General features: G+C 41.7%; 1 protein-coding gene across 1 annotated transcript in view; it reads right to left on the bottom strand.

The window, feature by feature from the left end:
• The window catches only part of LOC149451873 (uncharacterized), a 63,964-nt gene that overhangs the window by 34,800 nt on the left and 11,429 nt on the right, over window positions 1-17,735 (bottom strand). The window contains exon 2 of the mRNA XM_089690051.1: window positions 8,269-8,333. Within this exon, the coding sequence (XP_089546177.1) occupies window positions 8,269-8,329 (61 nt within the window). The 5' untranslated portion in view covers window positions 8,330-8,333. The remainder of the gene's footprint in view (window positions 1-8,268; window positions 8,334-17,735) is intronic.

The following is a 17,735-nucleotide window of genomic DNA, read 5'->3' as shown; positions in this document are numbered from 1 at the left end:
GAGCCACAGCATCAAGTAGGTAGGGATAAACCACAAGATTGTGGAACCTCAGGCACCAGTACATCCAAAGGTGGCAGATCAGCTGCACTGTACAGCTGATCTGTGATAGTCGCTTTTTCTTGTATTACGTCCAGCCACTGAACAGTCTTCATGGCTATTATCTCTCAGATAATAGACTCCAATGTCTTTTTAAGATGAAACCTGCCTTGTCCTTGCAGTTAAAATCTATGCACTTAAGCGCAATGAAGAACCAACCATAAGGACAATCCCATAAAGTGCATTCACTGGATAGCAACCACTGCAGCTGTTCACATCATACAGATGAATCCAACAGTTCCAAAGAAAACATAGTGCTGTGGTAAGTGCAGTGATAAAAATACCTCACTAGGAGGTGTACCTTTATTAAGATAAAACAATGGGTAAAAAGTGAATACACAAGTCTGTGGCTTAGGAAAAAAGCCTGGGTCAGAATGAGCGGCCCGTCCGCTCTGATGGAAGTCTGCGTGATGGTAGTAACCGCCTGTCCAACAGTGACCACGTGGTTGTGGCATCCAGGGATTATGTCATTGCGATGTCCGAGAGACGGGGGGAAGAACCAATGTGTGGCCACAAGCTAGAGTGGAGGCTGGGCACCAGGACAACATGTTTCGCGCACATGCGCCTTTTCAAGTCCAAGATGGACGTGGTTAGTGACCATTTTATAGGAGACCATAAAGCCAGCTCCAAGAAGTACAGGGGGAGGAGACATGGACAGAGCGGACGGCTCGTCCCGCCTATACAATATCAAAATGCTGTTCACAAGGATTTAATTAGAAGATGAAGAAGGGGATATCATATCAAAAATAAAAAACATGTGCAAAAGGAGCGCCTTCCTTATTTTAAATAATAACATTACATGCTATCATAAAATGGAATAAACGGCATGACGTCATATAAAGAGTCCTGCACATATAGTGAGGAACTCTACCTAAAGACCATTTCACTATAGATTTTTTATGTTGCTATTAGGTCTAGTCATCTAACGTGTTTTTATATATTTTAGATACAGTACTGCAGCTATATTTGCGTTTATTTTTTGTGAAGAGAATGTAGCCATCAACCGGACAGTATTTATGAGTTTTATTTTTATTGTCATTTATTTTAGCCTGATTTTAATATGGTAACTTTTACTTTATTTATTACCCAATTTAATTAATAATAATTACTAACCGAGTTGTTGTAAATTCTTTATATATTTGGCTTTTTCCACAGATGCCTCCTTTCACACAAATATCCATCCACTGAACAATATTTGTGGCTTTTGCAAAGATGAAACCTAGCTCACCTCTGTCACTTGTGGCTGGAGAATTGTGGACCCACTATGCCAACTGCAGGTAGGGGGGTGGAGAGCAGGGGACTTGGGATCCCCTAGGGTTCAGAGTCTAAGCACCATCCGGTTTTCACCAGAGCTCCTGATGGTGGAGATGTGTGTTGCTGCATGCTGTTGTCACGTTTTGACACCCAAGGTTCATCCTCCACAAGGTCCAAAAGCAAAGCCATGAAAGTGGATACAAAGATGAGCTGGAGTAATGGTGGAGCCAATATGGATAATAGATCCAGGAAAAAGGCCAAAGGTCAGGGTAGGCAGCAGACAAGCAAATCAACTGACGGAGAGAAAGAGCTGAAGTTTGTAAATGGGATGTCAGTCCAACCAAGAAATAGGCAGGAAGTACCGTTATGTTCAAAATACTAGCAGTCAGACATCACTAACCGGATCAATCTCTGTTTTTGGTGGAAATGATATTTCTACATGGCAGATCATTTCCTAGCAGGTGTAGTAGAGTCATAGAAATCCAACAGACCCCACAGTCATGACATGTATGCTGCTGATTCTGTGTCATTGAATCACTCATTGAAAGGGGCGTGTTCAATATAATAGCCGTGTGGAGTTCTATTAGTGAGGTCATTCATTCTTTGAAAAACAGGTGGCAATTATTGCCCTTATTTAAGGAAGGAAGGCAGCAAATGTTGGACATGCTGGTTACAGTGCATTTCTCTCTGAAATTCTGAGGAAAATGGGTCGTTCCAGACATTGTTCAGAAGAACAGCGTACCTTGATTAAAAAGTTGATTGGAGGGGAAAACATATAAAGAAGTGCAGAAAATGATCGGCTGCTCAGCTAAAATGATGGCAAATGCTTTAAAATGGCAACCAAAACCTGAAAGACGAGGAAGAAAGTGAAAAACTACCATTGGAATGGATAGAAGAATAGCCAAAATGGGGCGGACTCAGCCAACAATCAGCTCCAGGAAGATGAAAGAAGGTGTGACGTTCCCTGTGAGGACTGTTACAATTAGAAGACGCCGATGTGAAGCCAAGCTATCTGCAAGAAGTCCCCGCAAAGTCCCACTGTTGGGAAAAAGACATGTGCTGAAGAGGTTACAATCTGCCAAAGAGCACATTGACCGGCCTAAAGAGAAATGGCGCAACATTTTGTGGGCTGATGGAAGTAAGATTGTTCTTTTTGGGTCTAGTGGGCGGAGACAGTTTGTCAGACGACCCCCAAACACTGAATTCAAGCCACAGTACACTGTGAAGACCGTGAAGCATGGTGGTGCAAGCATCATGATATGGGGATGTTCCTCATACTACGGTGTTGGGCCTTTTTATCGCATACCAGGGATCATGGATCAGTTTGAATCCATCAGAATACTTGAAGAGGTCATGCTGCCTTATGCTGAAGAGGAAATGCCCTTGAAATGGGTGTTCCAACAAGACAACGACCCCAAACACACCAGTAAACGTGCAACATCTTGGTTCCAGACCAACAAGATGGACGTTATGGAGTGGCCAGCCCAATCCTTGGATCTTCATCCAATAGAAAACTTGTGGGGTGACATCAAAAATGCCGTTTCTGAGGCAAAACCAAGAAATAGAGAAGAACTGTGGAATGTGGTCCAATCATCCTGGGCTGGAATACCTGATCACAGGGGCCAGAAGTTGGGGGACTCCATGCAACACAGATGTACAGCAGTTCTCAGAAACAGTGCGACTACAACCAAATATTCATGAAGTCATTCAAAGGAAAGCAAAATCTTCAAACATTTCTCAGTTTATATAGTGAATGTTGGAGTTTGTAAAGAAGAATACAAACACGGCCATTTTTTTGAACCGTCTAATATTCACTTTTCTTCCATTTTTTTAGAGGAACAACACAAATTTGATGTATTTTTCTTCATGTTGTGATTTGGAATAGAATGTGTCGTGTTCCCAATGCATTTGTGTGGATGGAAATAAAAGGATTAGAAGGATTTTCAGCTTCAGTCACTTTTTTCAACACACTGCTATTATTTTGAACACAACTGTAGGTTCACGGAGGCCACTGAGGATATAAGGAGTCAGATACACAGAAGAAACTCAGATTGCAGAAGAGAGCAGGACTACAGAAGGTCAGGAGTTAGGAACTGAAACAAGGAGCACAAACTGGAAACGGAACCAGAAACTCTTAGAACAGAGGCTTGGCCTAAGTATGACCTATTGCTTAGGCAATTAGAACTGATCTAAGCATGACTGAAACAATGAGGAAAATTGGAGCTGCTGGGTAGGAAGTGGCTACACTCTAAAAAATAACTCAAGCGACCTGTTACCACCACTTAATTAAATGTGTATTTCCAAGATAAAAATCCTAATTTATTGGTTTAAATAAACTTTTTCATTTAAAAACCTACTTTCATGAGTTGTGTTGAAATGATAATGTTGGAAATTACATCAACTTAATATTGTGTGTCATGTACAGTTACATTTCTGCATTCATTGTTGTACAATGAAATTGAAGTTAAGGTACCTTCATAAATTTGACTTGGTAACTTAATTTTGCTCTACATTGAGAGCTGCATTGCAAGTCTCCACCCCCATTCACTGAACACAAATCAAGTCTCAGTTGTTTCAAAAACTGTTCCTTGAACTTGATGGACTGAAAGCCAGTGCTAAAGTAATGGGTCTCAAGTACAGTATTCTCTGAAGAACGTATGTTTTCCATAGCGCAGTCATACTCAGATGACATTTTTCACTTTTATTTCAGTTCACAAAATGCTTGTGGCAGGGTAATGCGGAAAGAATATAGCAAATTGTAAGAAAGCTCACAAAATATCAACTTTCAATATCCTCCAATAGCTTCACTATATTGCCACAATTTGTTGCACAATATAGCAAAGGTCTTGTAGAGAAACAGTTTCTGCACCAGACAGACAATATTAAAAAAATCCTAATGCAAAGTGCTTACTCATTCATCAGTACAACTTTAAGGATTTGATTTTGGTGTGCAAAAAATGTCAGTTGTTTAACAATTGGATTGTTGGGCCTTGGTTCACACAATGAAGTGCATGGGAATCACAAAGGAACTGCAACACATTCCTGTGCAATTCACATGTGGTTCAGTGTAATGCATTCATTTTGAAGGAGCTCAAATCACACCACATCGCACCAAAGACATGCATGCACCAATTTTTGAACCACAGTGCAACCAGATTGCATGTTTTGTTTTGTACCATGCAATCTGGTGCCGGCAAATGCACTGTGTTTGCAACACTGACATCCACTGCAGACTGCAAGGGTAGTGCGATTTGAATGCGGTGCGCGAAATGCACACAGATTGCGGGGTTTCTGCAACACATTCTAGTGTGAGCCTAAACTGATTAATTCATTTTTGAAAGCTAGTATAAAAAAAACAAAGCTAAAATCTAATACAGAAAATCAATTTGGATCAACTTGATTTTTAACTGCTTTTTAACTTTAAAAAACTTGCTCATAATTGTAGCAATTAAGTCCACGTGACTTGAAGGTTTCTTATAAAAACTGGAAAAACTATTTGAATTAACTTAATATGTTTAAGTACTCAACTTAAAAACGTGTGTTTATAATGCCAGTAATTAAGTTGGCGGTAAATAAAAATGCATTCATTTCTATCAGAAAAGCTAATTACCTCAATGCAATGTAGTTTGTTGCTTCAACTTAATTTCACCAGACATTGTCATAACTTAAAAAGCTTCATGCAAACTGTTGCGTTTATTTTTTTTGTTGAGCCAAAACATTATTTTTTAGAGTGTATGAAGGAAGGTAAAGGAATCGGCAGGTGTGGCAGTGGCTCTATGCAGCAAGAAATTGGTAACAGAGCACATGCTTGTAGAACTATAAGTGCCAGTGAAGCCACAGCATCAAAGAGCGAAGGGAAAACACACAGGTACCAGAGGTACCAAAAGTGACATATAAGCCCTACAACTGATCTGTGACAGTATTTGTCTTTTATATTGCAGCCTTATAAAGATGCTTACAAACTGTCCAACCACTGAACAGTCTTTGTGGCTATTGTCCATGAAATAATACAATCTAATGTTTATTTTAAATGAAAACCTTCCTTGTCTTTCCCTCTTACATTGTGACCATACCAAGCTGTTTACATACTGACCAGCCACTGTACAATCATTGTGGCCAATTTCTATTTCAAAATAAAACCCATCTCTTCTCTCCCTCTTATATTGCTGCTGAACTAACCTGCTTACATACTGTCCTGCCACTGAACAAAATGTGTGGCTATTGTCTCTCATATAATACACTTTAATTTTTATCATGGGATTAAACCTGTTCACCAAAATGAAACCCAAATCTTCTCTCCCTCTTATATTGCTGCTGAACTAACCTGCTTACATACTGTCCTGCCACTGAACAAAATGTGTGGCTATTGTCTCTCATATAATACACTTTAATTTTTATCATGGGATTAAACCTGTTCACCTACTCTCCCAACACTAGCCAGATTCTACCAAACATATACTTGAAGTCTATATTTGGAATGGTTAGGAATTCACTCTGGATACAGGGATGGGAGGGGATTCAGGCAATGTTGGCTCAAAAAACTAAAACTTAACTTGTAAACTATAAAATTCTTGTTGGCACTGGCCAGATTATGTGGTGCTTAAGGCTTTAGCTTTATTATGTTTAAAAGTAAACTTTCCTATAGCTTTTAGATCTTCTATTGTGTAACAATGTGGTGCAACATGCTGGGCTGCATGGTCACCACATGTTCTCTTTAACCCATTCATGCCTGGACACGGTTTCCCTGATCACACTGAGATCCTCTGAACCTCTGGCTTCATAGGGTACCCTGGAATGTTTGGCCTTGGTACAGACACACAAGGTGACACACACGGGTTAAAATACCAATTAGAGGTTAATGTCCATCATCTGTGGCTTTTTAAATTGCAGTTAGTGTCAGTGTATAAATAGTCAATGAGTTTGTTAGCTCTTACTGATTAGGCTAGATACTGAGCCATGGGGATCAGAAAAGAACTGTCAAAAGTCCTGCGTAACAAGGTAAAGGAACTTTATAAAGATGGAAAAGGACATAAAAAGATGTCCAAAGCCTTGAATATGCCAATCAGTACTATTACAGCACCTATTAAGAAGTGGAAAGTTCGGGGATCTCTTGATACCAAGCCAAGGTCAGGTAGACTAAGAAAGATTACAGCCATAACTGACAGAAGAATTGTCCGGGATTCAAAGAAAAACCCCACAGGCAACCTCAAAAGAAATACAGGCTGCTCTGGAAAAAGATGGTGTGGTCTGAACCTGTAGCTCCATAGGGTATCCAGAGATTCTGGAAACCTGCATCGCTTGCCCATTTATGTGAGCACCAGGGGCAGACTGACCATTCGAGCACTCGGGCACTGCCCGAGGGTCCGGGCTCAGTATGGGGCCCCATGAAATGCCCCTGGTATATTTTATAGGCTTTTTTTGGGTCTGTTATGAGTGTGGGCAAGGACACAGGGGCCCCATGATCCCCTATTGCCCGGGGGCCCATGAGTTGTCAGTCCGCCCCTGGTGAGCACACCCCTTTGGAGAAGCCAGTATTCTCCAGCTGAGCATCAACATATCCTCTATAGGGCTTACAGCAATGAGTCCAACAATAGCTGGCACAAGCCCATTACCAAGAGATGTTCCAAAGAGAGAGACAGTGTGAGTTGAGGAGTAGCTGCTACCTTTATAGGGGTTTCCCAGAGCCTTAAAACCAGGAGTTGAAAGTAATCCAGAATGCCCCGATCCCCTCCTTCCCTTGTTTCCCTTCTAAGGGGAAGTTCCATAATAGATCCTTACAGCCTACATTCTACATTCAGATAAACAGGTACAACTTATGCAGGGAGATTTGTTTAATCTCTGTGTATCACCTGAGGATAGTCACTGCACAGGGCATATTGAAGGGTTTACAGCCACTTCAGGCTCACTGTTCTAGATACATCACTCACTCACTCTGGCCAAAGGGGAAATGGGCATCAATGAAAACATGCCAGAGGGTCTAACCCTTTCACATTCCATCCAAAACTAGCAAAAACATTTTTTTGTCTAATTTAACCAGTTAAGAACACTTTGAGGAAAAAGATTTGTTTCAGTTGTTTCTGGTTCCATAAGGTCTGTGCAAAGAATTTCTTCACTGGATGAACGACCCCAAATCTTGTCCAATACCAGCCCAGCTCTCCACTCTACATACTGCCAATGGGTGTCTATGAAAGCTCTGCCCTTAAAGTGTAACTAAAAGGCAAAACATGTTTTCTCTTTGTTTAGTTTTGGAAAAAATGAAGAGAGATAAAGACCCCTGCCAAGTCTTTATTGCTGTCTGTGTCCCCATTAGGGAGATTTCCCCCCTCTCTATATGTCCTGTTTACTGTTATCATTACGAAAGTAAAAACAAAATCCTAAACTTTGGGGTGTCCCCAAATAAGCAATAAAGGGGAACTCTATCAATGCGGGAAACTAATTCTGGAGACCTGGGGGGGCCCCAAGAGATTGCTTTAATTTATAGTGATTTCCTCACTTCCTATTTTGGCTACGGGAAAGGAAGTGAAGGGATATCTCCCCAATAGGAGAAATAGGGCAAACCCCCCCAAAAAAAAAACCCAGACTAGGGTTATAATCCTCTCTTACTCTATCCAAAATAAAAAAAATGTTTTGTCCCGAGTTTTACATTTACAAGCCATCTCCCTGTGTGGATGAATTGAGCTCATGGCTCAGACCACACCCAGCCCCCCGGCTCTTCAATGGAACTTAGAGATCTAAGGGCTGTTATTTCAGCGAGCAGAGCGTCCTATGGGTGGGAGAGCTGAGCTTTTCCCTGTGGAACCTCTTTTAATAATGGAGAAATGGAAAAAGCAGAGGAGCATTTGAATAGCAGAGGAAGATGGACTATTACCCATCACCGATTTCCTCCAGCAGTAAGTGTGCGCAGGTTATGCCACCTACCTTCCTGGGCAAGAGACGAGGAGACCACCAACAGCAACGCCACCAGCACCCTCAGCTCCATCTCCCTGAGAACATACAAACATGAAAAAAATAATTCATCTCAGCATTTGTTAGTAGAAACAGACATCAAATTTTATGGTTAAAGGCATCTGAACACCATCTTCAATGAATGGCCCCATAAGTCCCAACTAGAGATGAGCAAACACAAGGCCCCAACACATCATGTTCCATCGCTTCTCTCACACCCAATGACAAGTTTGGCTGATACAAAGGGGTATGGCTTCCAGGTTGATTGACCATATATGGATAGGAGAATATTTGGTCAATAACAACATAGGGTACCAGTAACATCATTGACCATATATGGTCATGTCCAAATATAGTCAATGGCATGTCTGGGGAGATGCAGACCCTTTGTTTATTACCCCTGTCATCCTCTGGACCCATCATTCTTGTTCCATCACTTCCTTCACACTGAATGACAGGTCTGGGTGATGACAACTGAAATATACAAAGGGGCTGGGACTCCTGGGTGATGTCATTGACCATATATGGATATGACCATATTTGGTCAATGACATCACAGGGTACCAGTAACATCATTGACCATACATGGTCATGTCCAAATATAGTCAATGGCATGTCTGGGGAGATGCAGACCCTTTGTTTATTACCCCTGTCATCCTCTGGACCCGTCATTCTTGTTCCATCACTTCCTTCACACTGAATGACAGGTCTGGGTGATGACAACTGAAATATACAAAGGGGCTGGGACTCCTGGGTGATGTCATTGACCATATATGGATATGACCATATTTGGTCAATGACATCACAGGGTACCAGTAACATCATTGACCATATATGGTCATGTCCAAATATAGTCAATGGCATCTCTGGGGAGATGCAGACCCTTCGTTTATTACCCCTGTCATCCTCTGGACCCGTCATTCTTGTTCCATCACTTCCTTCACATTCAATGACAGGTCTGGGTGATGACAACTGAAATATACAAAGGGGCTGGGACTCCTGGGTGATGTCATTGACCATATATGGATATGACCATATTTGGCCAATGACATCACAGGGTACCAGTAACATAATTGACTATATATGGACATGTCCAAATGTGGTCAATGGTGTCACCAGGGTAACCCAGCCCCTTTGTTTATAACTCCTGTCATCCTCCAGACCCATCATTCAGCATAAGGGATGCAACAAAGAAGATGTGTGTTGGCGGGAAGCATTTTTTTTCTTTCGTCAGGTCAGTGGGCATTGGGCGTTATGATTGGTGTGGATCTATCTTATAGTTAAGTAACTTGCCAAAGTCTATGTCTTTGTTTTTATTTACTTTTTGCATTTTTTGCAACAGAATAGAAGTACAATGTACTCCTTACTTATTCACAAAGAGGCCCGTATCTGGGGGCCCATATCAGGACCTGGGTGACCTGCTGGTGGTTCCCAGACACGAAGGGCGCAGTTACAGTGGCCACCAGTGGGAGTTTATCAGAAGGCAGCATCAGGTGGAGTCTAAATACTGGAACCCACTGGTTGCAGGGAGACACCCACTGGTGACTATTGGAACTGTGCCTTCGGCACAGTGCCAACAGCAGGTCATCCAGGTACTGACAATAACATGGCAGTGAAGCACAACTAAACCAATAACCTAACTATAATACATTATATATAACGGGGGGAAGCTGACATGAACAGGGCATGAGCGGGACTGAGACTGGGAACAAAGGGAGCAGAGGTGGGGTAACAGGATACAGGATAAGGCAGAGATCAAGATAATCAGCTTGCAGGTATAAGGCCAACACTGAAGGACTGATGAAAAGTCAAGGAAGGGGTTATATACCAGCTGGGAGACACTAGCAGCCCTTCAGCACTGAGAACCACAGTGCCACCAGCATGTGATTTAGATCCTGACTGCCCCCTTATTTTTAGTGGGGGCTTACAGATTCTAATAACCCCTGTGCCCACAGACCCCCACAACCACTGGGTCAGTGTTGTGGGAAAGAGGCCCTTGCCTTAACAATATGGGGACAAGATACTTTTCCAGTGGGGTTCCCCTTTGGCAAGGCACCCTTATCCCCCTCTTTCCTGGCCCACCATGCTCTGTGAAGGGTCTGGTGTGGTGTGGACCTCGTGCTTTTCTTATTTTTGGATGGGGTTCTGCCATAAATCAAAAGCAAATAAGAAATAAAAGCCCATGATGTGCATCCACCATCAGTCATGTTGTCCAGAAATGTGGATCCATGTTAATCACGATGCCAGACAACCACCAACCCGAATGACCGACTCACCAACACTTTTGCAGTCAGAATAATGCTTGTTAGGAAATGGAAAACTAATGTGGCACCTGACATATCTGAAGTGATGAGATATCAGACTTGATATAAATGTAAAAGAATATCCAGTATAATGAATGGGCCAACACAAGAAATGTCATGAACAATGCGACTTGTGGTTAACCTATCCAAGAGATTAAAACTGGAGGGCCAATCCCTGCAAATCTATAGCTGCATATACAAACTGGGGAGCCATGGTATTGGGGTATAGACAGTATACACCCATTCTTTGTTAATTTAGGGTCAGTTTAACCCCTTCCCTTCAAGCATATGCATATATGGGTCCACACTGAAGTGGATCTTTAACCATGGGGCCCCATAGACTGTATGTCCTGCTGTGTTTGTGCTGGGAGTGCACTGTGCAGTGTGCCCCCAGCACAGAGACCAGGATCTCACATAGTTACATAGTTAGTCTGGCTGACAAAAGGCAAAAGTCCATCCAGTTCAACCATAAAAAAAAAGAGTTATAATCCTACACCCACAGTGGATCCAGAGGAAGGCAAAAACACCAGCAAAGCACGATCCAATCTGCTCCTGCAGGGGAAACATTCCTTCCTGATCCCCCGAAAGGCAATCAGATATTCCCTGGATCAACTTTCCCTATAAATGTTATATCCAGTAATATTCTGTGTATCCAAGAAAGGATCCAGGACTTTCCTACAGCAATCCACTGAGCTGCCACACCCACCTCTGGAGGGAGTCTATTCCACATTCTCACAGCTCTTACTGTGAAGAAACCTTTCCGTGTTTGGAGATGACATTTCTTCTCCTACAGACATAAAGAGCGCCCCCTTGTCCTCTGTGATGACCTCAGGGGGAAGAACTATACCGAGTTCACTATATGATCCACTGATATATTTATACATGGAGATCATACCCCCCTTATGTATTATACATGGAGATCATATCCCCCCTTATGTATTATACATGGAGATCATATCCCCCCTTACGTATTATACATGGAGATCATATCCCCCCTTACGTATTATACATGGAGATCATATCCCCCCTTATGTATTATACATGGAGATCATATCCCCCCTTATGTATTATACATGGAGATCATATCCCCCTTATGTATTATACATGGAGATCATATCCCCCCTTATGTATTATACATGGAGATCATATCCCCCTTATGTATTATACATGGAGATCATATCCCCCTTATGTATTATACATGGAGATCATATCCCCCTTATGTATTATACATGGAGATCATATCCCCCTTATGTATTATACATGGAGATTATATCCCCCCTTATGTATTATACATGGAGATCATATCCCCCCTTATGTATTATACATGGAGATCATATCCCCCCTTATGTATTATACATGGAGATCATATCCCCCCCTTATGTATTATACATGGAGATCATGTCCCTCCTTATGTATTATACATGGACATCATATCCCCCCTTATGAATTATACATGGAGATCATATCCCCCTTATGTATTATACATGGAGATCATATCCCCCCTTATGTATTATACATGGAGATCATATCCCCCCTTATGTATTATACATGGAGATCATATCCCCCTTATGTACTATACATGGAGATCATATCCCCCCTTATGTATTATACATGGAGATCATATCCCCCCTTATGTATTATACATGGAGATCATATCCCCCTTATGTATTATACATGGAGATCATATCCCCCTTATGTATTATACATGGAGATCATATCCCCCCTTATGTATTATACATGGTGATCATATCCCCCCTTATGTATTATACATGGAGATCATATCCCCCCCTTATGTATTATACATGGAGATCATATCCCCCCCTTATGTATTATACATGGAGATCATATCCCCCCCTTATGTATTATACATGGTGATCATATACCGCTTATGTATTATACATGGAGATCATATCCCCCTTATGTATTATACATGGAGATCATATCCCCCCTTATGTATTATACATGGAGATCATATCCCCCCCTTATGTATTATACATGGAGATCATATCCCCCCCTTATGTATTATACATGGAGATCATATCCCCCCCCCTTATGTATTATACATGGAGATCATATCCCCCCCTTATGTATTATACATGGAGATCATATCCCCCCTTATGTATACATGGAGATCATATCCCCCTTATGTATTATACATGGAGATCATATCCCCCCTTATGTATTATACATGGAGATCATATCCCCCCTTATGTATTATACATGGAGATCATATCCCCCCCTTATGTATTATACATGGAGATCATATCCCCCCCTTATGTATTATACACAGAGATCATATCCCCCCTTATGTATTAAACATGGAGATCATATCCCCCCTTATGTATTATACATGGAGATCATATCCCCCCTTATGTATTATACATGGAGATCATATCCCCCCTTATGTATTATACATGGAGATCATACCCCCCTTATGTATTATACATGGAGATCATATCCCCCCTTATGTATTATACATGGAGATCATATCCCCCTTATGTATTATACATGGAGATCATATCCCCCCTTATGTATTATACATGGAGATCATATCCCCCTTATGTATTATACATGGAGATCATATCCCCCTTATGTATTATACATGGAGATCATATCCCCCTTATGTATTATACATGGAGATTATATCCCCCCTTATGTATTATACATGGAGATCATATCCCCCCTTATGTATTATACATGGAGATCATATCCCCCCTTATGTATTATACATGGAGATCATATCCCCCCCTTATGTATTATACATGGAGATCATGTCCCTCCTTATGTATTATACATGGACATCATATCCCCCCTTATGAATTATACATGGAGATCATATCCCCCTTATGTATTATACATGGAGATCATATCCCCCCTTATGTATTATACATGGAGATCATATCCCCCCTTATGTATTATACATGGAGATCATATCCCCCTTATGTACTATACATGGAGATCATATCCCCCCTTATGTATTATACATGGTGATCATATCCCCCCTTATGTATTATACATGGAGATCATATCCCCCCTTATGTATTATACATGGAGATCATATCCCCCCTTATGTATTATACATGGAGATCATATCCCCCCTTATGTATTATACATGGAGATCATATCCCCCCCTTATGTATTATACATGGAGATCATATCCCCCCTTATGTATTATACATGGAGATCATACCCCCCCTTATGTATTATACATGGAGATCATATCCCCCTTATGTATTATACATGGAGATCATATCCCCCTTATGTATTATACATGGAGATCATATCCCCCTTATGTATTATACATGGAGATCATATCCCCCCTTATGTATTATACATGGTGATCATATCCCCCTTATGTATTATACATGGAGATCATATCCCCCCCTTATGTATTATACATGGAGATCATATCCCCCTTATGTATTATACATGGAGATCATATCCCCCCTTATGTATTATACATGGAGATCATATCCCCCTTATGTTTTAATCATGGAGATCATATCCCCCCTTATGTATTATACATGGTGATCATATCCCCCCTTATGTATTATACATGGAGATCATATCCCCCTTATGTATTATACATGGAGATCATATCCCCCTTATGTATTATACATGGAGATCATATCCCCCCTTATGTATTATACATGGTGATCATATCCCCCCTTATGTATTATACATGGAGATCATATCCCCCCCTTATGTATTATACATGGAGATCATATCCCCCCCTTATGTATTATACATGGAGATCATATCCCCCCCTTATGTATTATACATGGTGATCATATACCGCTTATGTATTATACATGGAGATCATATCCCCCTTATGTATTATACATGGAGATCATATCCCCCCTTATGTATTATACATGGAGATCATATCCCCCCCTTATGTATTATACATGGAGATCATATCCCCCCCTTATGTATTATACATGGAGATCATATCCCCCCCCCTTATGTATTATACATGGAGATCATATCCCCCCCTTATGTATTATACATGGAGATCATATCCCCCCCTTATGTATACATGGAGATCATATCCCCCTTATGTATTATACATGGAGATCATATCCCCCCTTATGTATTATACATGGAGATCATATCCCCCTTATGTATTATACATGGAGATCATATCCCCCCTTATGTATTATACATGGAGATCATATCCCCCCCTTATGTATTATACATGGAGATCATATCCCCCCCTTATGTATTATACACGGAGATCATATCCCCCCTTATGTATTATACATGGAGATCATATCCCCCCTTATGTATTATATATGGAGATCATATCCCCCCCTTATGTATTATACACGGAGATCATATCCCCCCTTATGTATTATATATGGAGATCATATCCCCCCCTTATGTATTATACATGGAGATCATATCCCCCCTTATGTATTATACATGGAGATCATATCCCCCTTATGTATTATACATGGAGATCATATCCCCCTTTATGTATTATACATGGAGATCATATCCCCCTTATGTATTATACATGGAGATCATATCTAGAGATGAGCGAATCGAAGTAGGCGAAGTGGAATTCGTTTCGAATATTAGGAAAATTTCGATTCGCGTCGAATCCGAAAATTAGCAGACTTCGGATGCGCGAATCGAAATTTTTCCTAAAATGGCGGCGACATGTGCGGCGACGGAGCGGGGATGTCTGGGAAGGCGCGCAGACAAGGCGCGCTGACCCATAATGCATTCATTCATGACATGTGATCGCATTAGCCAATCAGCAGCCAGCCAGCCAGCACTGTGTAATGGTCGAGCTATAAATGGCGGCCATTTTAGAATTCTCCATTTGCCTCCAGTCATTCAACAGAGTCAGACCTGGCTGTATGCAGGGAGAGAGTTAGGGCCAGAGAAACGTTACTTAGGGACACAGAATTGTTACTCAGGGACAGACAGAATTGTTACTGAGGGATACAGAATTGTTACTGAGGGCCACAGAATCATTACTTAGGGCCACAGAAACGTTACTTAGGGCCACAGAATTGTTACTTAGGGACAGACACAGAATTGTTACAGAGGGACACAGATTTGTTACTGAGGGCCACAGAATCGTTACTTAGGGCCACAGAATTGCTACTTAGGGACAGACACAGAATTGTTAGTGAGGGACACAGATTTGTTACTGAGGGCCACAGAATCGTTACTTAGGGCCACAGAAACGTTACTTAGGGCCACAGAATTGTTACTTAGGGACAGACACAGAATTGTTATTGAGGGACACAGAATTGTTACTAAGGGCCACAGAAACGTTACTTAGGGCCACAGAAACGTTACTTAGGGCCACAGAATTGTTACTCAGGGACAGACAGAATTGTTACTGAGGGATACAGAATTGTTACTGAGGGCCACAGAATCGTCACTTAGGGCCACAGAAACGTTACTTAGGGCCACAGAATTGTTACTTAGGGACAGACAGAATTGTTACTGAGGGACACAGATTTGTTACTGAGGGCCACAGAATCGTTACTTAGGGCCACAGAATTGTTAGTTAGGGACAGACAGAATTGTTACTGAGGGACACAGATTTGTTACTGAGGGCCACAGAATCGTTACTTAGGGCCACAGAATTGTTACTTAGGGACAGACACAGAATTGTTACTTAGGGACACAGATTTGTTACTGAGGGCCACAGAATCGTTACTTAGGGCCACAGAAACGTTACTTAGGGCCACAGAATTGTTACTTAGGGACAGACACATAATTGTTATTGAGGGACACAGAATTGTTACTGAGGGCCACAGAACCGTTACTTAGGGCCACAGAAACGTTACTTAGGGCCACAGAATTGTTACTTAAGGACAGGCACAGAATTGTTACCGAGGGACACAGATTTGTTACTGAGGGCCACAGAATCGTTACTTAGGGCCACAGAATTGTTACTTAGGGACAGACACAGAATTGTTATTGAGGGACACAGAATTGTTACTGAGGGCCACAGAACCGTTACTTAGGGCCACAGAAACGTTACTTAGGGCCACAGAATTGTTACTTAGGGACAGACACAGAATTGTTACTGAGGGACACAGATTTGTTACTGAGGGCCACAGAAACGTTACTTAGGGCCACAGAAACGTTACTTAGGGCCACAGAATCGTTAGTTAGGGCCACAGAAACGTTACTTAGGGACACAGAATTGTTACTCAGGGATAGACACAGAATTGTTACTGAGGGATACAGAATTGTTACTGAGGGCCACAGAATCGTTACTTAGGGCCACAGAAACGTTACTTAGGGCCACAGAAACGTTACTTAGGGCCACAGAATTGTTACTTAGGGACAGACACAGAATTGTTACTGAGGGACACAGATTTGTTACTGAGGGCCACAGAAACGTTACTTAGGGCCACAGAATCGTTACTTAGGGCCACAGAAACGTTACTTAGGGCCACAGAAACGTTTCTTAGGGCCACAGAATTGTTACTCAGGGACAGACACAGAATTGTTACTGAGGGATACAGAATTGTTACTGAGGGACACAGAACCGTTACTTAGGGCCACAGAAACGTTACTTAGGGCCACAGAATTGTTACTTAGGGACAGACACAGAATTGTTACTGAGGGACACTGATTTGTTACTGAGGGCCACAGAAACGTTACTTAGGGCCACAGAATCGTTACTTAGGGCCACAGAAACGTTACTTAGGGCCACAGAAACTTTACTTAGGGCCACAGAATCGTTACTTAGGGACACAGAATTGTTACTCAGGGACAGACACAGAATTGTTACTGAGGGATACAGAATTGTTACTGAGGGCCACAGAAACGTTACTTAGGGACACAGAAACGTTACTTAGGGCCACAGAATTGTTACTTAGGGACAGACACAGAATTGTTACTGAGGGACACAGAATTGTTACTGAGGGCCACAGAACCGTTACTTAGGGCCACAGAAACGTTACTTAGGGACACAGAATTGTTACTCAGGGACAGACACATAATTGTTACTGAGGGCCACAGAATTGTTACTGAGGGCCACAGAACTGTTACTGAGGGCCACAGAACTGTTACTTAGGGCCACAGAAACGTTACTTAGGGCCACAGAAACGTTACTTAGGGCTACAGAAACGTTACTTAGGGCCACAGAATCGTTACTTA

This window comes from Staurois parvus, unplaced genomic scaffold (genome assembly GCF_062004578.1).
Source record: "Staurois parvus isolate SC_StPar_1 unplaced genomic scaffold, SC_StPar_1.0 ptg000512l, whole genome shotgun sequence".
Classification (NCBI taxonomy): domain Eukaryota; kingdom Metazoa; phylum Chordata; class Amphibia; order Anura; family Ranidae; genus Staurois; species Staurois parvus.
Note: the sequence above shows the minus strand (reverse complement) of the source record. Positions and strands in the feature narration are given on the sequence as shown.